The sequence below is a fragment of the Mustela putorius genome, unplaced genomic scaffold (genome assembly GCF_011764305.1).
Source record: "Mustela putorius furo isolate JIRA1106 unplaced genomic scaffold, ASM1176430v1.1 tig00000640_pilon_pilon_pilon, whole genome shotgun sequence".
NCBI classification, from domain to species: Eukaryota; Metazoa; Chordata; class Mammalia; order Carnivora; family Mustelidae; genus Mustela; species Mustela putorius.
In genome coordinates this window covers 4,920,730-4,943,256 of record NW_025421432.1, presented here as the reverse complement: position 1 = coordinate 4,943,256, position 22,527 = coordinate 4,920,730, and the positions used below count along the sequence as shown (strand labels likewise).

At 34.5% G+C, this 22,527-nt stretch overlaps 1 protein-coding gene across 1 annotated transcript; it reads right to left on the bottom strand.

The window, feature by feature from the left end:
• Positions 1–439: 439 nt before the first annotated feature.
• On the bottom strand, positions 440–12,985 carry NTS (neurotensin). Its single transcript, XM_004748592.3, has 4 exons — positions 12,763–12,985; positions 10,145–10,206; positions 3,638–3,862; positions 440–1,196 (listed from the first exon to the last, which is right to left on the bottom strand). The coding sequence occupies exons 1-4, from the start codon at positions 12,833–12,835 to the stop codon at positions 1,044–1,046; spliced, it is 513 nt and encodes a 170-aa protein (XP_004748649.1). The 5' UTR covers positions 12,836–12,985; the 3' UTR covers positions 440–1,043.
• Positions 12,986–22,527: the final 9,542 nt, after the last annotated feature.

Below are 22,527 nucleotides of genomic sequence, written 5' to 3'. Positions count from 1 at the left end.
CTGTAAGGGCTTATGAGACCATACGTATGATCTTGAAGGAAATTTATGAGGCATTATTTCAAGTATCTCTTCTGCCTCAGAAATGTTCTTCTACTTGGAAAAAACATTAGTTGTACAAATTTCCCAGTCAAATTAAAAATAAAGCTACCGGGGCACCTGGATGGCTCAGTTGGTTAAGCAACTACCTTCGGCTCAGGTCATGGTCCCGGAGTCCCGGGATCGAGTCCCGCATCAGGCTCCCAGCTCCGTGGGGAGTCTGCTTTTCCCTCTGACCTTCTCGCCTCTCATGCTCTCTCTCACTGTCTCTCTCTCAAATAAATAAATAAAAAATATTTAAAAAAAAATAAAAATAAAGCTACCATTGCTGGATCAAAGTGTGAGAAAAAAAAGTCAGTAAATGGTGACTCTTCTAATGGAAGTAAATTTGTGCAGAAACATGTTGCTTTTTATTAGCCATGAAGTTTATTTAATAGAAAGACAAATTCAGCTGAAGATCATTCATTAAGATAGGCATAATTCACAACAGTTTATTAATCCTTCTTCTAAGATGAACCTATTTTACCAGTATTACGTTCCCCACATCTGAGAGATTTATGTGAGTCTTGGAAAAGAACACATAGTTCTCTCAATTAAAAAAAATCAAATGATAAAAGTACTATAACTTTGTTTTGAGTCAATGATATATATATGCTAGGCTTTGCCACAGGCCTCCATTGTAATCTCTTATAATTTGGTTTAAAATGTCAAACATTTTGGCTGTTTAAATAACCCATTAAGTGCTCTGCAAAATCACAAGACATTCTATATGTGACTTAATTAATATCTGCTCCAATTACACACAACACATTATCATGCTCAAGATCTAGATTTATTTTAAAACATTTAGTCCAATTTATATTAATGCAGAAAAATCACATCCAATAAACCACAACTATAGAAGAGACACAATAATTGTGTTCTGTCACATTACCACACAAATATAATTTGATAGTTAATTACAGGATGATAAATCACAATCACAAGTAAATGAAATATTTATCTTCTCAGTAGTAGTAGGAACCTCTTTTGAGTATGTAGGGTCTTCTGGGTTTATTCTCATACAGCTGGCGTTTCAGAATGTAAGGGATTTTTCTCTTTATAACTTCTTCCTTTTCGTTTTTGTCATTTCCAGCATCAAGAACATCTTCCTGAATTAACTGCAAGACAGGCAGGATAAGAATCAAACTTACATGAATAACATCTTTCAGAGCAGTTTTCCACATTTTATCTCTTTTGCTATTCAAACAGTAAGACACATGTGGATGAGATATACAAATTTTAAAGCAATTAAATGTTTTGTCCAGGGACAGATGACTATCAACTGACCGAGATAGAATGAGAAAAAAACTGAGATAGTTTTTTTTCCAACTCTCTATTCAAGGCCACACACTGATACCTCCAACTGAAGCAACACACCGAGTAGATCTTTGAGTATTTTTCAGGCTTTCATTTATGAGAGACCAAAATGTTATGAAAATATATAATAAATCACAACAAATACAGAATTTTGAATTTGATAAGCCAGGTTTGGCCTCAAAAGGCAACAGGATTTTGTGTTCACTTTAGTTAATTACTGACTTGACTTGAAAACCATTCCAAAGATCCATTTCTTAATCAAAGGGAGAGGAATACCTGCTCTGCCTAACTTAGGTGTAGAAATTAACACATGTGAAAGTTCTATTTCAATAGTTAAGATCTTTTTAGATTGTGATGCTTAATACTTAGAAGCAAGTTCAGATTCAATAACTTAAGGGAGTTCATCTCCATGAGAATCTTACCTAATATCTCATTGAATATGCCACATTCTAAAATTAGTTCTGAACACTTTTTTTCTGGTATAGTTCTGAATAAAAAATTTCAGTTAGCAGAAAATGTTTTAAGACCTCATCCCAGAATTTTGCGCTTAATTTTATGTGAAACTTTTAAACAAATTGCTCAAGATAAGAATTGCATTTGTATTTGTGATTGTCTTCTAAACTTTAGGGTCATAAGAAATAGTAAGAGGAGACTAAGTTTTTAATTATAGTGCATGTGAACTGAATCGTATCACCAACTACTTTATTTCAACCCACAACTTCAATTTCAGAGAAGGTAAAACAGGTATTGTCAGATACTCTAGTTCCTTAATCTTGTGTTTCTCTGCGAACATAATCTATAATTATTCATATTCTGTTCTGAGCGATATTATCATTTTATTTCAAATCACTCAACAACATTTAAAATATAAAAGTCCTGGGGTGCCTGGGTGGCTCAGTCGCTAAGCATCTGCCTTGGGCTCCGGTCATGATCCCAGGGTCCTGGGATCAAGCCCACCATCAGGCTCCTTGCTCTGGAGGAAGCTTGCTTCTCCCTCTCTGCCACCCCCCTCCCCCGCTCTGCATGCCCCCTCCCCCTGCTTGTGTTCCCTCTCTGGCTGTCTCCCTCTCTGTCAAATAAATAAATAAATTCTTTAAAAATATAATTAAAGTCCTAATCTTATGTGCACCTGATTTGTATGTATCATAGTTAATTGAGTTGTTGTTATTGCTTTTAATTCCTGGATAAATAGCACACAATTGACATTTCCCTATGTTAAAATAAGCATTTTTCAAGTTTTATTGATTTAAAGAATATTTTAAAGACTAAACTATTTAGCTGGAATTGAATTAAGTGATGAGTAGTCCACCAAGTAAAATTAAATGAACTTTTTTGGTGTTTCATCTAGAAAACGTCATTTTATTTATAAGTTAGAATAAACACTAATAATTCTGTTTTACATTTCTTCTTTTCCACAGGTTATCTTTAGGATAGTCATTTACAGAGATCTCTATATTAGCAGGGAAGGTACCCTCAAATTTCCAAGGTTGGTGTAAACCCAAAATACAAAACATTAAGCAAATTTCTCTCAGAGGTTAATATGAAAGAAACGGTTCCCTTGTTGGGAAAATTTTCTTTTTCTTCAAAGCATTTCAATTTCTCTTTTCCTCCTTCAAACAAATTTTCCAAAACCAAAAGCAGTAAATCACTAGTATAGTATTCAATACAACTATTTTATCCTTCTTCAGTGTAGTTCTTTTAGTATAATGGATTTTGGATGTCTTGGTTGTCGTGGACCTAGTTTAGATGCTACGGATCTGAAATCTATTTATTCAATGAAATAGGAATATATATCATATATACATATGATATAAATTCCAGTTTTATTTGCCTAATATATTCAAATACAAATGGAACCTTTTGGTTCTTGAGCTTGTTTATAAACATATATGACTTGGTGCTTCTAAGAAAATATTTTCAGTCCTTAAATTTTGTAGGCATGCCACTACCAAAAATTGCCTGAGTATGCCACCAATTTAAACACAATAAAACCATGTGGATCAAATCTGCCTTAAGATAGACACCCTCTTTTAAGATAGAAGAAAAAATATTTTGCTAACTCCCAATATTTGAAGGAGACTTTGAAGATCTGAAGGAATGTTAACCTCAACACATGGTTTATTCTTCTTTAATATTTGTAAGTCTTCCTGTTATGATAATGATCAGGGTAAAAAAAAAATCAGTACAAATGAAAGGTAACTAGTGTAACGATAATTATATTCATATTTTGTTTTTGTGTTACCTCCCATTGTTGAAAAGCCCTGCTGTGGCAGATTTTTTGGAGCTGGTATATTGTCAGCATTGCTTCCAAGCTAAAACCATCTAAGGCAGCGGGAAATTTCCTTCTTGTAATAAGCTCCTCTTCACGAAACTCTCCTGTTTCCTCGGCTTGGCTGTTCAGGTTATTTACAAAACTACAAACGTTTAGCAGGGTCATTTTCCAAGAAGAAACGCTCGCTTTACTGATCTGAAGTATAGAAAAAAATAGGTACTTAAAATTTATAAATATAGGTAGTTAAAACTTGTAATATATGAGTAAGAAATAAATTTCCATTGTGCTAAGCCATTAACATTTTAGGGTCTGTTACTCTAGCCGAAAAATTACACTGTTATTTATTTAGTAATTTTATATCACAAAATTGATTAGTACCAATTCCTCATATATTCTAATTTTAAAAATGTGATGCAGTTACACACATGCACATAAGCACAAATACATGAGCAAAACAAACGAAAAAGAATAGTATAAATATGTAAATATATGTATACATCACATTCTCTTTAGTTCACTTCATTATCTTTAGTTCACTTCAGTTTAGTGTCTAATGGAGCGTAGACTACAATGATACTAATAGATTTGGACAATTACAGTAGTGTGAAAGCACCAACCCATTCCACACATAGTTCTCATAGACAGCATCACAGCTGATCATTTATTTGCAAATTATAATATTTCCTAGAATTACCATTTTTTAATAAGATCTTGTCTGAAACCACTATTACCATCAACAACGTTCCTATGTGCCAATAATAATCAGTGAGGAAACATAAGGACTTAAGAGCATCGAAATGCAAGATAATAAAAATTAACAAAAATTTCAAAAGTCATAGATGAAGGAAAGCATACATTTTTCCTAAAGACATTCACACACACACACATACACACACACGCACACAGACATGAAACACCACACAGCCATGATGGGAGGATTCAAAACAGTAATATCACAGGTCAATTCTCTCTACATTACTCCCTACCTATAATGCAATTGTAAATCAAAGTTCCAATTTGGAAAACATGGGGAGACTGGAATTTGGAGGTGGGGATTTGGCAAAATAATTATAATGTTAATTTGGAAGTATGAATGTGTGAGAATAACCAAGAAGAGTTAGTAAAATAAAAAGGTAACAAGGAGAAATTTACTCTCTCAGATATTGAAATATAATTTAAAAGCTCAATGATCATAGGAGTGAATTAATAGAGCAAGAGTAAATATTAAACCCAACAGTAAATAATATCCTAAAATTGGTGCAAGTATAAATGAATGTGTAGCAGATAAGCAAAGTTTGCATTTGAAATCCTTGGGACAGGTGGCTATCAGGAAACCTGGACTTGGGTCTAGCTCTAACTTTCTTGACATATTGTGGTTTAACAGTATCCAGATGGGTTAAATATGAGTAAAAGTAAAAAAGTATATAAATACATAGAATTTGTTTTATAAACCTAAAAAGGTATTATTAAACAAATATCCAAACTGAAATCCACAGTGAAAAGGATAACATTCAATACATAAATGCATAGAACATCTCTGGAAAATTAATAGCCTAAATTAACATCAGAAGCAAGCTATATTGTAAAAGCTGCCCCAGAATGTTAATATCCTTAACACAGGTAGAGTTCTTCAAGAAGAAACTGTCGAGTACACCTACCAAAAAAGCAAAAAAACACTAAAAAAATTTAAACCTTAGGTAAGTAAAATGAGTAAACAAGTCATAGAATCACTCCTTAAAAGGGAAATATGTGGAAAGATGTTCAACCTGGCCTGAAGACTTTCAAAAGAGTAGGTACATTCATTTGGTGTAGTTATAGGAACATGGTGAGACAGATACTACCTCTTCTAAATATTTGGTGGTCTGGGTGTAGATTTGTTACAAATTTTAAAGGGTGTTTTGCATTAAAATTCAAAGTGTGCACACCCTTTGATTAAGATTTTATCTGAAGAACATGCAGACATTTGAGTACAAAGGTATTCCCTTGAAGACATTATTATGATATGTAATAATATAATATATGATGGTTTTACATGAATACAGTTATCAGCCATTGCTTAAACTTTGCTGTGAGAAACTTAGAGATGACATACTCCATTGTCTGGCAGCAACAATTTATATCATGCTAATTGATGGAATACCATATTTTTACATTTAGAAAGCTCTTTACAGATTATCTAATTGAGTGTTTTCTCACCTGTACTCCTTAGAATGCTAGTTCTGCAATCACTGTTTTTCAAAGAGTTCCACTGCCAAGTTAATTGGAAAACTTGAATTTAAAGGAAATTTAAAGATTTCTTGAACTTAGGTATCCTCAGAGCTTTTAACTTGCAAATACTCATTGTAACTTTTACTTTTATTTATGTATTTTAAAATATTTTATTATTTTTAAGTAATCTCTACACCACATGTGGGGCTCAAACTCACAACCCCGAGATCAAGAGTCACATGCCCAACCAACTGAGCCAGCCAGGGCCCCCGTTGTAACTTTTTAATGATGCTAGTAAAAGTATCAAATGTTTCCCAAACTAATTTGACCACAGAACGCTTTATTCATAAAGTATTTGTCTGGACTAGTGTTATCTGTTTACTCTTTTGGATGAGGAAACTGAATTAATCATCTTGTTTCCTTCTACCAGTTAAAGTAGTCACCACGTCACTCAGTAATAGGATTATATAAGGTCCCATGAGTCTCTCTCATAGAAAACACAGCAAAGAAAGCACTACTGACTAGAGGATGTATAAGTAGATATCTTGTATTTGAAAACATTTTGTATAATGTTTTAACTATTTCATTCAGAAAAATGGCAAAGTCTCTCTTTCTTTGAATCAGGCTCCTCCGAACCCTCTTTCTTGACTAGGTCCCAGCCTCGGGCTCTGTCTTTGGTCTCCTAAATCCAGTTTTAGCAAGAATCATGCTGAGTCCATTCCCCACACGTATGTGGCTCTTGTCCTTATATCTGATATCCTAGATATTTGGTATCTGATCATCCTAGATATTTGATCAAATATCAGATACTTTATCAAATTTCTATCCTTAATATCAGAATCCTGTCATATCTTCTAGCAAGAATCCTTCCAGCCTTAAGAGGAGTAAGTTTCCTCTTATTCCATCCACAGAAGCCCCCTACGCCTCGCTATAAATGCACACTTGCCCTAGCTGTGTTTGGAGTGGAACCCATCTCTGTAAAACCCCCATTTCAGTAGTCCTCTTGACTAAAGTCTTGCTTACTACCTTTAGCTAGATCATGAATAATTTTTCTTTAACAATAAACATTTTTATTATCAAATTATTTTATACAAATGTTTATAATAGACCTGAGCCTATAGATAAGAAATTTAGAATATTATCTCCCCTTGTTTTTCAAGATAAGGAAAACAAGAGTATTTGTGGTTCTTACTTACCATTACTTGATTTAACTTTTTAATACTAAATAAGATTCTAGTCAAACTTTTGTTACCTTAATTAAATGGGAGCCAATCTGTATAACCAATACTCACTTCCCATAATCACTGAACACAGATGAGTCCGGCAAATTGTGAATTCAAAGATTTCACTGAATTGAAAATAATTTAAGTCATCTGTGGTGGAGCTCTGAAGTTTCAATACAAAATGTGAGGGTTGGTAATGAATCCTAGATTCCCATTGTTAGTTCAAAAATATGTATTAAACTGTTACCAGGGGCGCCTGGGTGGCTCAGTGGGTTAAAGCCTCTGCCTTCAGCTCAGGTCATCATCCCAGGGTCCTGGGATCGAGCCCCGCATCGGGCTCTCCGCTCATCCGGGAGCCTGCTTCCCCCCCTCCCCTCTCTCTCTGCCTGCCTCTCTGTCTACTTGTGATCTCTGTCTGTCAAATAAATAAATAAAATCTTTAAAAAAAATTCTCTCTCCCTTTAAAAAAAAACAAAAACAAAAACAAAAAACTGTTACTGTATACTAGGCATTGAGTTTGACCATAGAAAATTACAATATTGTAGCACCTTTTTTAGATCCTGAAGAAAAGATACTATACCAGGTTCTCTTTCTTAATAGAAGAGTATGAAAGCACTAGCACTGGTAATAAAGGCAATTGTATTGTGAGAAAAAATTATTTTCCAGTTTTCCAGCTATAAACTCTCTCTTGATCTTCTGTTGCTTAAGTTTTCCCATTAGAATTTCAATGTCTAAATAGCTTTACTTTAAAACTGAAATTGCTCACATATTTTCCCTTTAAAATGGAAAGAAGAAACCCCAGCTTCCAGAAGTTTTTAATAATGGAATCGTATCAGTATCAAATACTATTCTCTTAAATATTTAATTGTAGTAATTTAGTTAAAATTATCATGTTTGAAATTTTCATTTGCATAGAACTCTACTCAGACTAAAATTCAATAGAGTCAAAGAGAAACAAATAATAGTAGTTTTGTGTAAAAAAAAAATATATAGGGAATGAGTTGAGCTTTTTGTTCTCATCCTAGCAGCAAACTGAAATAATTATGCTTCTGGGTGCTTTCTCATTACAGACTGTATTTTACTTTTCTCAAATCAAAGGAGTCAATAGGATTCAACATTTTTTTTTTTTTTAAAGATTTTATTTTTTTTTTATTTGACAGACAGAGATCACAAGTAGGTAGAGAGAGAGGAAGGGAAGCAGGCTCCCCGTTGAGCAGAGAGCTCAACTCAGGGCTTGATCCCAGGACCCTGGGATCATGACCTGAGCCGAAGGCAGAGGCTTAACCCACTGAGCCACCCAGGTGCCCCTCAACTTTTTTTTTCCATGGTATGTTTTACAGACATATTCCAAGACTAAATAAAGGGAAAAAAATTTATTGTGCCTATATTTTTATGTATTTCTTTTAAGAGAAAAACTAAGTCACTCCATAAACTGCAATTGTTTTCCCCTGTAATTCTAAGGAAGGAATCACAATTCTACTACCACACTTTCATACAGTAGCTAGCACTCCCTAAATTATACTACATTTTGGAGATTATGTAGGACTTTTATGTGTCTATGTAAACTTAGAATTATAGAGGTAAAATCTCTACTGAGAAACTAAGGCATTCCAATATGTCCATTTCTATACAGACTACTTGCTTTGTCTTCTTATTTTTAAGTTGAGGTAATTGTAATGGTTGCTATTCAGTCTGAGTATTAAACAAGGGATCCATTATCTTAAGGTTATTATTTGGTTATTGATATTTAATGGCTAAACTAAATTTGATCTTTCCTTATATGAAGCCTACCAAATAATGAAAGAGTTTGGTTTCAAACCATTCAACCTTCGTAGATCTGGGCGATGGTAAAAATACATGCACTCAAATTGTCCCCACGTGTCTTTTAAGGATGATAGTAGAAGACATATCTTTGCTAGCTTTCAGATAATAATGTCCTATACTGCCAAATACAGACAAGAAATGGGTGTTTCCCCTTCAAACCCACTATCAAACATAATTCTACAATAGGGATTATTGTACCTAGAACGTGCTCATCCAATTAAGGAAGAGAAATACAAGGTGGCAGGACCCTAGTTGGAGTATTGCTTCAAAAACTAGATAGGCGCTTTGAGCACTTACTTTCTTACTACAATATCTGTTGAATTCTCTGCATGGATATCCCAGTGTTTATAATAGTGATTGTACCTGGGGTCTGCCTCAAGTTAAAACTTATTTTTCTTTGAGAAACACCTTTTAGTAGGGAACTCTTTTTTCTATTCCTGTGATCGACTAACCTGGGTAAATGAATACTGTGTGGTAGCATGGTAAACAGGTATATTCCGATTGTATTTTATTCCTAGGTACAGGTTGGGATCTAGGAATCTTGTTTTCAAGACACTAAGAGAGGAATAACAGGTACGGTATGCAAAATTTTACTTGGTTCCATAAAAACCACAAGCAGGTGTAGATGATACTTCTGTTATAGGGAGAATGTAAACTAGCCCCAATTCCAGCATTTACAAATGAGGCAATGAAGACAAGCAATGTTAACTAAGCCCCTTGCTTAAGAAGTTACAGTTGGAGAATTAGATCTCCAAGCTTCTGTTTGCCGTCTACTGCTCTTTAGTTTCTACCACATTTATTTCATGAATTGTCACGAACTATCATTTTTAATTTAGAACTCCATTTTACTCTTCCCGATATAACCAAAATGTCTATTTTGTTTCCCTGGATGCATTTAACTTGAGGCATACCTTTTGCCATACACAATGTGATAGGAATGGAAACAGGATTCCTTTAAATACATTTTCATCTCCACATAAATAATATGTGACTATCTAATTAAAGTCGCAATAAGCTGATTGATAGTCGCTACGATTTCTTTCCCTTTCACATCAACACCCTTAACTCCTTTGAACTCAAGGAAGAGTTTCCCGAGAAAGGAAATGCCTCTCGAAGAACTTTTCAGTCTTGATGGGAGTTATTAACTATAGGAAAAGACACCATGTTTATAATGAGAGCTTATATGTTCTTCAATCAATGCTTAAAGAAAAGAAAAAGTTACCTTTGATGTATGCATATTGGTCAATAAATCTGCTTCTAATGCTTTCATTTCCTCTTCTGAATCTGAGTAAAATCAAAACCACATGTTTACTATATAATCATATATCAAATAATTATACTATAACCTACAGATTTTAGATTAACCTCAAAAAAATTAGTCTTAGAGGCCTATTGTTTTTCTATGCATTTATTATCCATAAAATAATATTCAGAAAAAATACTTATCATTTAGTTTTGGGCTAACAGGCAGTTAGAATAATAAAAATACTCTTAAGAAAATAAACATGTGATTATATGCCAAAAGAGCTATTGATGTATTGGAGTTACTTAATCTCTAAATCTCAGTATTAAAAAAAAACTGATTATATCAGATGATTGAGATTTCATTAAAAATGCTGGTTAATTTTTACCAGCAATAGTTTACATATATAAAATATATGTATATTGATATTTTAAAAAGAACATAATGAAAAGATGTGTACAAGATGCTTTTTCAGGACAAAAGCAAAGTGAATTGTTTACTGATGATTTTGGAATAAGAGACACCAAGATTTAGTCAATTTGAGATGCTATTTTACCAAACACGCTTTGAAAGATTTGTTTTTCCACTTTAAATAAGAATTTAGAATTACGTGTACTTAGCTATCTTATTACAGGCTATTAAGCAAATTGGTTAATTTGTCCATCAATACATGTATAACTGTGTTGAAAATAGACTTCTGACTTTTATTAGGGTAGCCTTTCCAGTTTCCCCTAGTCAATATATTGCAGAGAAGAAAACTTTATAAAATACTGTAATGGAAATAAAGTTACAGAATATCATAATTACATGACTTAATTTATACTCACTGATCTGTCATAAAACAAAGAAGATGTTAAAATGGCTATCTTCTTCAGCACAGACTCTTGTTGAAAAGAAGTGTCTCACTTAAAGAAATTGCTTGTTAAATTGTAACCAGCTCCTAAGTTACACCAGGGATCTTTTTTCCTATTTGTTCAAGGCCAGTCTGTTTCTCAAGGGAATAATAAATTCCTTTAGCCATTTATGAAATATGTATGTCAAAATCCCTACAAATTTTGGCTTATCACATCAAGAAGCTCAAAGAGTTAATAAACACAGTGTTTAATCAGCAATCCATTTTTTCTCATACATATTTCTCTAAATATGTATTTAGAGAAATATATAAATATGTAAAACAATCCATTTTTTCTCATACATATTTCTCTAAATATACCTTTAACCTCATGTAATAGATAAAATCATAATTGTAGAAAATTTGGAATTTATAGCATTAAAAATTATTGCAAAGTTAGAAGCTCAAGATCTTTCTCTCATGATCAAAATAAATAAAAAATTTTGTTAAGTAACATTTATATCTTCTGCTAGATTTAATTTCATAATTTAAATAAAATAATAGCAGGAGTTTGAATTAAATATTTCGATAAATTATTAATAATTTATATTAATGAATTAATATAAATAATGAATTGATTATAGTAATAAAATATAAAAGTATGCAACAGGCTAAATGATTTTTTTTTTAAGATTTTATTTATTTGACAGAGAGAGACCACAAGTAGGCAGAGGCAGGCAGAGAGAGAGGAAGGGAAGCAGGCTCCCTGCCGAGCAGAGAGCCCCATGAGGGGCTCCACCCCAGGACCCTGGGATCATGACCTGAGCCGAAAGCAGAGGCTTTAACCCACTGAGCCACTCAGCCACTAAATGATTTTTGCTGCATTTATTCCCTATGTATTTTCCCTCTTTGATGTGATATTGCAATATTATAACATTACATGTTACTCTAATAAATTTAAGTCTTATTTTCAAGGTAAGTTATTGGTAGATATATAACAATACATGGCTTCTTAATTATCACATGCAAAACACTCCATAGGTAAATAACTTCCATTATTTTTATTCCACAATTTTATTCCATAAATTTACCAGTTTTCAAGTAATATTTTGTATGAATTTAAACAGCATGCAAAAAAATTTAAATTAATAGTATACTTATTTGTCACATGGAAAAACTATACAAAATGCATTGTCTGACAGTACTTGGAATATTTTTATATTTTTTAGAAATCATTTTCTATAAATAATGGTTCATTCATTTACTCATTAAACATCAGTTTTCACTTTATTTGTATCTTGACATACCTACACAGTTAAAGTAATTTGGAGGAAGAAGAAGCCCCTGTTTCCTAAGAGAATGACTGAAGATGAGAAAAAGCATTTTGAATGGAATGAGTTTTAAATACGGGTTCTCCCTTTGACAGGTGGTGCATCTGTACTCCTCATCAGATTTTGACCAGCCTAATTTAAGTTCTACACATTTTTTTTTTCTACTCTCATGGTTATATTCCAAGTGGAAGGCATGGAGTATTTCACTGAAATCTCTTTTATTACCTTTGCAGATTTAAAAAGAGAAATAAAATCTTTCAGTTCTTGTAATCATAAAGACAGAGAAAGAATCTATTCAGTTTCTATCACTGAAAAGCAAATCCAGAATAAAGGAAAAACTCTTCTCCCTGGATGCATTAACATAAGTAGCAACACAGTGCCAAAAAAGAGAAAGAAATCACTTCAGGGAATTGTGAAATGGCAGCTGAGCTTACCTGAGCACAGACTCCAGGAGCTGAAAGCCAGAAGTAGCATGCATATCAGCTGGATTTTCATTCCTGCCATCATCTCCTTGAGCCTTCTAGCAAGCCAAGTCCATAAACGTCACAGACACGCTGAAAGAGGCTTTCACTAGTGCTTCCTCTTGCCTTCAGCTGATTTGGAAAGAGAACTATGAGAGATGCTTTGGCCATTCCCTATATATACACGCAGAAGGATGATGTCATGATAGCACAGGGATTATCTCTTAGGATGTGCCCTCCTTCATCTCTCTCTCTCTACTTCCTCCTCCCCCTTTCCTTTGTACCCCATTCTCCTCCCCCACTTCCGAACTTCAAATGAAAGTGTGACATCTACCCTAATTGCCACAGTTGCTCTGGATTTCTGACGCACAGAAATCATTCAAGGGCAATTCCATATAGAACATACTGGAAGCAAAAATTACAGTGCCTCTCTTTCTCCATTGCCTCTCATTTCTGACTCCAAGAAGTTGTCATTTTGATTTTGTGAAGCATGAAATCTATTATTTCTAATATAAGCAGTCTCCAAGATGAATGCATGAAATCAGTGATTCTTAAGCTTTGGAAGTCTTAAAGAGTTGGGGTTCTTTTCTGATAGCCCACACTTGTGAGCAAATGTTTTGTGGCTTAGGGACAAATACAGGTTTTAGAGAATGAATGCTAGAAGGAAGAAAGTGAAAAATAATCAGAGAATCAGTGAAGGTATAGGGATTAAGCAAAAAAAAAAAAAAAAAAAAAAAAAAAGGAAGAAAAAAAGAAAAAAATTAAAAAGACTAGTAACTAACAAATTGAAAAGTTTTTATTTCAAGTGACTGGGAGAATGACTGAATTTATGATTGCTGACTTTTGGTTAATGTCTTACAAAAACAATGTCATGTTTACAAAATCCAACTATAAACTATTTATGTGGAAATACGATATAATATCATTGGTGTTTTCTGACACTTTACTCTTTTCTCTCTGCATTGCTCTACTCTTTTTGGATTCATTGATGCTATATCCTATTCTTTTTATAATCCGCTTCTCACTGGTTTTCACAATTGCATCAATTTTTTCTCCTGTTAGAGTCATAAAAATGAAATTGTGCTTTTGGAAAGGAAACAATCTTAAACAATCAGTATCCACCAAAGTCAGATTTCTAAGACCGTGTCTTCACATCATATTTTACAAATTACAATTACACTCATTTCATCTCTGGATTCTCAGGGGGAAAAAAATGGCTCAAAATGTGTTTTGGAGTGAAGCTTTCTTCTTGTATTAAGTATTTCAGGATACACGGAGTGATCTGAAAAGGGGATGCTGCTAGGAATGTGAATATTTGAAGGTAAAAATGTCTGAGAATTGTTCACTTTTTAAATATACCAGTCATGTAATAACAATAGAGAAAAATATGGATTATTTTCTAACGAGATTTGATTTATATTTTATGGTATATTGTATGAGATTGACTTCTCTATTCTACCTTAAACTAGGAAAACCTTTTAATTCCAAACATTTAGTAATTATTTAAAACAGCAAGGGATCATTTTTATAATTTGGTGTCCAGAAATATAACAACGGATGATACTTTTCTTAATTTTAGTTTTCTTACTTTTCGTTACTTTTACAAACTTAATGTACAGTGCAATATTGAACATGACTCATTTGAAGAAAGTTTTGTACAAAGGGTCATTAATTGGCAAAGAAGTGTTGAACATAGACTGCTAAACATTTGCTTTCCTACCACAAGAGGGCGCAACAGAGGTTTAAAAGGATTTTTATTTTCACTTAATTAGAATTCTAAGGATTTTATTTATTTTCTTCTTACTGTCTTTGTGATAGAATCCTTTTAAAGCCCCTTTAATGGAAAAAATAGAGGAGCTTTATATTCTTTGTGCGATATTTAAATTAGCTGCTGTATCTGCTTTTGGATTGCAAATACGAAGAATAATCTTTAAAAATGTGTGATAGCAGCCTACTGGTAAAAAGGAAGTGTGATTCCTATTCTCCTCAAGTGATTAATAAATAAAACTCAAGGAAATGTTGATAAAATATCACTTGAATATTAGCTGTAAATGTGAGAATTGTTTTAAATATATAATAAATCTGGAAGAGTTTGGGGAAAATGTGTTATCTAATGTCAAATGATCCAAAACGATTTTTCTTCTAGGGGAAAAAAAAAAAAAGATGTGTAACTTTTTGTGGTAAAATTATGATCTAGATAAACTTTATCTAACCTTTACTGGTATTTTAAAAAATCTGTTACCCCTTTCCTTTTCTTAGCTCCAGTGACTTCAAGTGATAGAAAAGCCAATTAAATGATTTGTTTCAAGAGGGTAAACTGTGTGTGGTATTTGCCTTTAAAAAGGATTCTATGAAGTACCCAAATGATGCCTTTAGAGCAGGATTTCAGGTGTTTTCCTATGGAGATGGGTAAACTATTTTTACTTTAAAGGCTTTGCCTAAAATCCTGCTAGTATTTATTTAATCCATAAAATAAGTAATACAGAGTTTGACTATCACACTTGGATAATCTTCACGTGGATAATCTTCCAGTCTGAGGTCACTATGGAGTGGCTAGCTCCAAAAAAGTTGATTTATTTATCCATTGAAATAGGTTTATTATCCCTGCCTACATAGATTTCAGCACTTCTACTGTGAAATAAGTCAGATTGTTAGTAGGTAATTACTTGAAATAAGCAACAGAAATGCGTGTAAGCTTCGCATTTGGAAAGAGTGGTCTGTGGGCGTATTTAGTTTGGAGATGGCAAAGCTCAGGAACAACTTTCTGAGTTCTTCGTTTCAGATGATTTCTTCCTGTCCCTTTGGAAGTTCTATCATCATTAACAGCTTCCCAGGCTCTCCATGCTTTTAGTACCTTAAAACCTGAAACTTCACCCGTGAGGTCTCTACCGTCTGGAATCTGCCCTCCATCTTCCCACGGGCCTCCATGTCTCTCATTTCTGATACCATCTTTCATTTTTTAAAAAAAATGTAAAATAAATCTTTCCAAGTTTGAAGTCATTTCATCTACTTCTACTCATCCCAGTCTCTGCTAAATGCTCATGTGTTTGTGGCACACTGTGAAGGAGAGCAGAATTTGCCACCCCAAAATACGCCTCTTTGGCATGTTGATTCTTTTGAAATGTTATTTTTAAGAAACAGTAGACATAGGAGCTCTGAAAACCATGTAGGAGTTACCTTTTCACAAAAAATATTTCCGTTAATAAGGAAGGCCCCCATTTGTAAGGGTGTTGCCTTCTCTGCACCAGGAAGAGGAGGAATGGCCAAATCTCTAGAAATTCTTATCAGCCGAGAAGGACTTAAATCTGCACAGCAACCTTACACTTGTCTATGCTACTTTTCTTGGTAGTCTCCCATCCCTCAATCCTCACCCACCTCAGTATCTTCTCTTGTCTGTAGCTGGTGATGGCGTTTAAGGTGGAGGGTTGGGCCATTTGGGGAAGTTGTCTCCTCATGGGTACCTGGATATCTCCATGTATAACAGGTGGTATGCATGTTATTAAACTTCTGTTTGCTTTTCTCCTATTAATCTTTTATTACAGGGTTTCTCAGCCAAGAATCTAGAAGTGTAAAAGGAAAATTATTTTTTCCTCCTCTACACTGTGAACTTCTAGAAGGAAAGGACTCTTACTCATCATTGTGTTCCTGCAAGGTTTACAATCTATTGGATTCGATATGTATCTACTAAATTGAGCTGAAATACAAATTATTTCAAATTTCTCACATATTTTTCATGCCTTTCAGCCACTTCTCTACTTTAGTTTCAATCATTTAGGACCCCTTTCTCGTAAAGACAACTGGTCTTGATACTTGATGTAAGCCTTTAACTAAGTCAGTTTTCTCAGCCTTTGCTCTAGTCATTCTTTTCCTCCCTGACTGGGAAAATTATTTATGAAGAGCATCCTGGGATCATGTGCATTCAGCAGCTGAGTGCTTAGGATAAGCTGTGGGTTTACTCCATTCCCCTAAATGAGTCTCTGGTTTGGAACTGTAACTCTGATTCATCTGGGCAAACAATGAGGTCAATCTCTTTGTTAACTCAATTGATTTTTCCATTCAATTAAAGTCCATTTTCTAGACATATGGATAGCTCTGTGCATGCACACCCACACCCACATATACCACCATACACATGAAACGCATATAACCCAGACCTTGAAGACTTAGGTAAATGCAAACCAAATGCCCAATTTCTTGATCTGTGTGTAACCATGCCTTGCCCATAATCTCTGTAAATTCCCAGCTCATTTCCCTCCGACTCTTCCTATCTCTGCCCTTGCATCTTTAGAGGTAATTAACCTGTAAAAATTGATGATGGACTTTTATAGTCAAAGCATATCTTGCAACTTTAACTCCAATCGTAACACAAGCTTTGCCTGGAATCCACGCATTAATGAGCCTCCGTATTTAACTAAGGAGTCCGCACCTGGTGGTTATCATTGATCTACCTTATAATCTTGTTTCTTATATCATATAGTCTTTTTTCTCATACCTCATATCACATCTTGTTTCTCATATCAAAATGTTGATATGCTCGCAAAACCACTACCCACTATGAGTAATGCTCAAGGAGTTGTCCTTGTAAGTTTCCTTTCAGAGTAAGACCAACATGAAAGCATTACAGAAAAAAAAGTTCCTAACACCTTTCTTCTTTTATTTGTCTTACTTTTACAAATCAGATTTAATTACCTTGAATAAAAAATAGGATGCATTTTTCTTAAAAGAAAAATTTTATCTCTCTCTTTTTTTTTTTAATGTTACAAAGTCTAAGAAAATTTCTATAGCACCTGTGACACTCAAAACAGAACAGATGCACCTGAGCTACTGTTTGCTAGGAGCAGATTTAGTGAAACACTTTCTCTTTTTTATCTTAAGAAGATATTCAATGTTGAATTTGGAACATAATGATTTATGTTATTACTATTCCTTGGTCTTATTGTTTGTTTGTTTGTTTGTTTTCAATTTAGATTCTTTCCTTGAGGTTCCTCATAAGTCTCATGACTTTGAACACCATTGATTTCCTAACACCTTCCCAAATTGCATTTCCGACTACTCAAATCATACACCTAGTCCCATCCTCAGCAACTCTACCTGGAGGATCATTAGGCAAACTTACTCTCCAAAACAAAACTTTCGACTCCTCCAAACACCATTCTAAAAATGACCTTCTCTTCTAGTGTTCTCCATTTCCGTTATCGGAAACATCATTCACTACATTGCTCACATCCAAAACCGGAAGAGATTTATAATCTGTTCTCACTCCCAATCATTTCCAAGCTATCAAAACCTCCTGAGGTGGGGGTCTGCCACCAAGATGGATTTTAAATCCAAGTGCTTTTCTTTACCCCATTTCACATCCAAGTCTAAGCCATTCCTGCTCCCCTGAACTAAGCAAGAGCCATTCAAGAGCATCCCTACTGATAGTCTTGACCCATTTGGATGCAGCCACCACAGAGTAGCCAGAAAAGTTGTTGTTGTTATTGTTTTTCGGGTAAATGTCTTCTTGTTACCCTCTACTTAAAACCCTCTGTATGTTTTCTATTGCACTTAGAATGAATTTCCATCTGTGGTCTGTATCTTCCTGAGTGGGCCACTGCTTCCGTCACAACTGTCCTACCCGCCCATTCTTCCCTTCTGTTGATGTATTTCAAGTATCCTTCTGGCTCTTCCTCAAACAGGCCAACATTTTTCCTTCAAGATTTCAATGAACATTGAACTGAGTTACAGTTTAGCGAGTGCTCATTCCTGCTTCCCTCCAGAGTGGATGGAATATACTTTCCAACTCACCAACCATGACTTCAGCCATGAGGTTTGCTTTAGTCAATGGGATGTTAGCAGATCTAAGGAAAACAAAGACTTGATATGTGTTCACGGCATGAGGCTTGCCTCCTTGCTCTTCAGCCACTGCCCCAAGAACTTTTCCTGTGTGGACCCCAAATGAGGAGAACTATGCCCGCACTGTTAAGCAGAGTTTCCTGAGCTTAAATTGGAATCTCCTCAGCTAACTCACATATGAATAGGGCCAGATAATTTGTTTTAAGTAACTGAGTTTTAGTAGCTTGTAATGCAGCATTTTTGTGGTTTTACTTGACTTGTACAACTATCTAGTTTAAAACTTATCCCACTACTATCCCAAACAATCACTATAGTCTTTATTTGCCCATTACTATTTTGTGTCTTGTAAATAAAAGAAATAATCCTTTTTGGTGTGTGTTAATTTATTTTATTCTCAGATCACAAAATAATGCTTCTCTTTAGTAGTAACTCAGTAAATATTATTAATTGGACATATCAATAAACTAATAAAGTTCTAAACACGCCTCTCCCTTACCTCTCACAAGGACATTTTCATTCTCCAATCTGTGAAGAGTGAAATCCAGGAAGTAAATTGCTTTTGGAGAGATTCCTAGCCAAATGGTATAAGAGAATGTTTTTCTTGAAGGGAGTCTTAAATATTATTTTTAATTGTAAATTACCATAAAAAAAAAAAAAGTGGGAGTATGGTAGTCCTGAAGGCACACGTTGGTGTTTCCAATTTGGTGAGCCAGTTTGTTCAGAAAGGGTAAGTAGGGGCAGGCAGTTAGAGGCATAGGACTAACGTGAACAAGATAGCATTCTGAGTTGAGAAACAGTCACCACAAACAATACCACAGGTCTCAGAGTAAACTAAAGATAACCCTGAAATTCATTCATTGAGAACCTGTTCTTTGACCTGTGGTGTACTGGGCCAGGTTAATCTGATTTCATGTAACACAGCATACTGTGAAGGAGAGTTTGATATTATTTCCATTGTGTAGCTTTAAAAGAAATTTAAAAGGGCAGTAGAGAGTTTAAATAAGGATAAGGGGACTTACTAATTAGAGCTTGGATGAGACTAAACAATGATTTCTATTACAACAGCTCATCATTCTGATATTAACAATGGATCCAAGTACAAGTTAAAGAATATCTTGTATTAACATGTTGTAGAAAATAGTATGCCAAGTAAAAGACAGGCTAACGCTTTTAACTCAGAAGTACATCTAGTAAAAATTCAGATTGGACTGTATTTTCAAACTGAATGCAATTCATTAGTTCAACCTTGTCTTTCTTCCTTTCCAAGCTTAAGTCCATATTATACATATTAAATAAAGAATATTTTTATGTCATATCTTCTTTTTATCATAAGGACCATGTACAGTCTAGGTGGGCTCTGTATGGACAGAATTATTTTCACTAGGGTGGATGGTAAAGAAGTCTGAACAAAGAATGAGGAGGAACGTGAGGTTACTTACCGCCCAAGGGGAGTCCCAGAGAGCGCCTGGAAGAACATTTCCCACTTCGTACTCTAGGTGGAGGCACTAGTACGTATAGAATGAAAATACCAGAAAAGTCCTCTTGGGGTACTAGAGCATATTTTAATGCTATCCTGATCCCTTAAATCAAAGAACGTTGGAACTGAAAAGGGCTGTATGGAACAGCTGGTTTATTCTTTAATTTTACAGGGAAGGAAACACACACCTAGATACTCTAAGTGGGTTACGAATTTCCTCCACTTTCCAAGCCTTTATCACATCGGTCATGACTGCTCAGCCTAACCTGACGAAATTAATTGATCGTCTGTGAGTTTCTCTATTATTAGTACATCATTTCCACAATAAAGTTGGGAAACATCCAAAGGGTATTAGTCACCATCAAATGGGCTTTCCTTTTGGACAGACCTCTCATGTTGTCCTTTTCTGTTATATAATGTCTTACTTCTGGTGTTATTAGTTTCCATTGTTATTTTTCAGTAAACACAAATTTGTTAGTTTCTAAATCATGGATTGTCTCTTAATATAATCTTTTGTCTCCCCTTCATGTTATAACATCACCTTTTTTCTATGTCCTCCCCGGCCTTGAAGTCAGATAACCATGGTCATACTTCAGGGATCCATACTCAAGTGCCTACACAGAGTAGGAAGAGAGTATGCCTTCCTCAAGTCTTTTTTAAGAGGATCATCTGCTTGCAATTGTGCTTAGATTATTTTTCTTCATGTGGAAATACAGACCCAAGAAAGCAGATCTTCCAATTTTTCAGCACTTCCCAGAAATTCAGATTTTTATGGATATGTCACAATCTTAAAATGCAAATATTTGGTTTAATTTTTCTTTTTCACAACACTCAGTAAACTCTACAAGCCAAGGTGTACCCCATTTCGGCATGAATATTATTCTGAGCTGAAGGGAATTGAGACTTTAAGGGCTCAAGAGGAAATTTTGCTCTTCCCTTAAGTATATAGAAAAATCTAAATTGGAGGTCTGTCCCAGAACAAGAGTTATTAGCAGAAATAAATTTTATCTGAGTGTCCCATCTGCATGTCAGGGTAAACCCCTAATTACTAAACATCTGTTCATCTTCTTATTGTCCTCTGAATTGCATTCTTTTCCTCTGATGTCCCAGACCCACACCCCTTCTCTTTAGTTCAGAATGACATATATATATATATATACATACACCTCACTTTGCCTGACTACCTTTGGAATTTCTATACCTGTGTGGACTCCCTGCATGTACATTATTAAAGTTGATTTTCTTCTGTTAATCTGTCTCATGAGCTGCAGCTTTAAATTTTAACTCTCTGAGCCTATTACATCATCATGTGGATTACGTTTTTTCTTCTATGGTATGCACAGATTACAAAGTGTGCATGCCAACCACTCAATAGTCTTAGCTTGTGTTTTTGATTGTCCTCTATCTTTCTATTTGACATTTACATATTTTAATCTTTTTGGATCATTCTCGTATCTGTTCACAAGATACTAAATTAGATTCCATCTCAGAAAGTCTATGGAAACTTTTTTCTTCTCCTTTCCCTCTAAAGAAAGACTCATTGCTTTCCAATTTGGAGATCTTAAATGGTAGCCCAATATATAACTTTTGTCCCCCTGTGGTTTGTTTTTTAATTGAGGTATAATGTACATACAGTGAAAGGCATAGATCTTAAGTGTAAAGATTGATGAATTTTGACAAATGTTTGAATTTGTGCACTTAAAACCCACTAAAGGTGAAAATAATCTTTTACACCTGAAAATCTCATGCACATTCCCAGTGAATTACTCTGACATCACAGGCAAACACTTAGTTTTGCTTATTCTTGATCTTCATATAAGTGCAACCAAACATTGTGTACTTTTTGTGAGCATCTACTATTGCTCAGTATAATGTTTTTAAGACTAACTTAAGTTATTGCACATATGAGCAGTTTGTACCTCTGTTGTTATTATTCTGTTGTGGACGTAAACTATAAAGTATAATTTGTTTATACATTCTTCTTTGAGATGGACATTGTGCTTCTCCAGTTTAAAGTTATTATGAATAAAGCTCTTATAAGCACTCACATTTAAGTATTTTCCTGGACATATATTTTCACTGCTCTTGTATAAAATATTTGGAATGGATGTTCTGGGTTATAGAGTAGGTATGTACTGTACTTAAAAACAAATTGCCAGGGGCCTGCTTGGCTCAGTGCGTTAAAGCCTCTGCCTTCAGCTCAGGTCTTGAGATAGAGCCCCTCCTCGGGCTCTCTGCTCAGGGGGGAGACTGCATCCTCCTCTCTCTCTGCCTGCCTCTCTGCCTACTTGTGATCTCTGTCTGTCAAATAAATAAACAAAATCTTAAAAAAAAAAATTGCCAGTTTCCTATGTAGTTGTACCATTTTAAAATCCCACCAATCCTGTTCTTGCAAACATTTGGTGTGGCCATTCCTTTGAATTTTA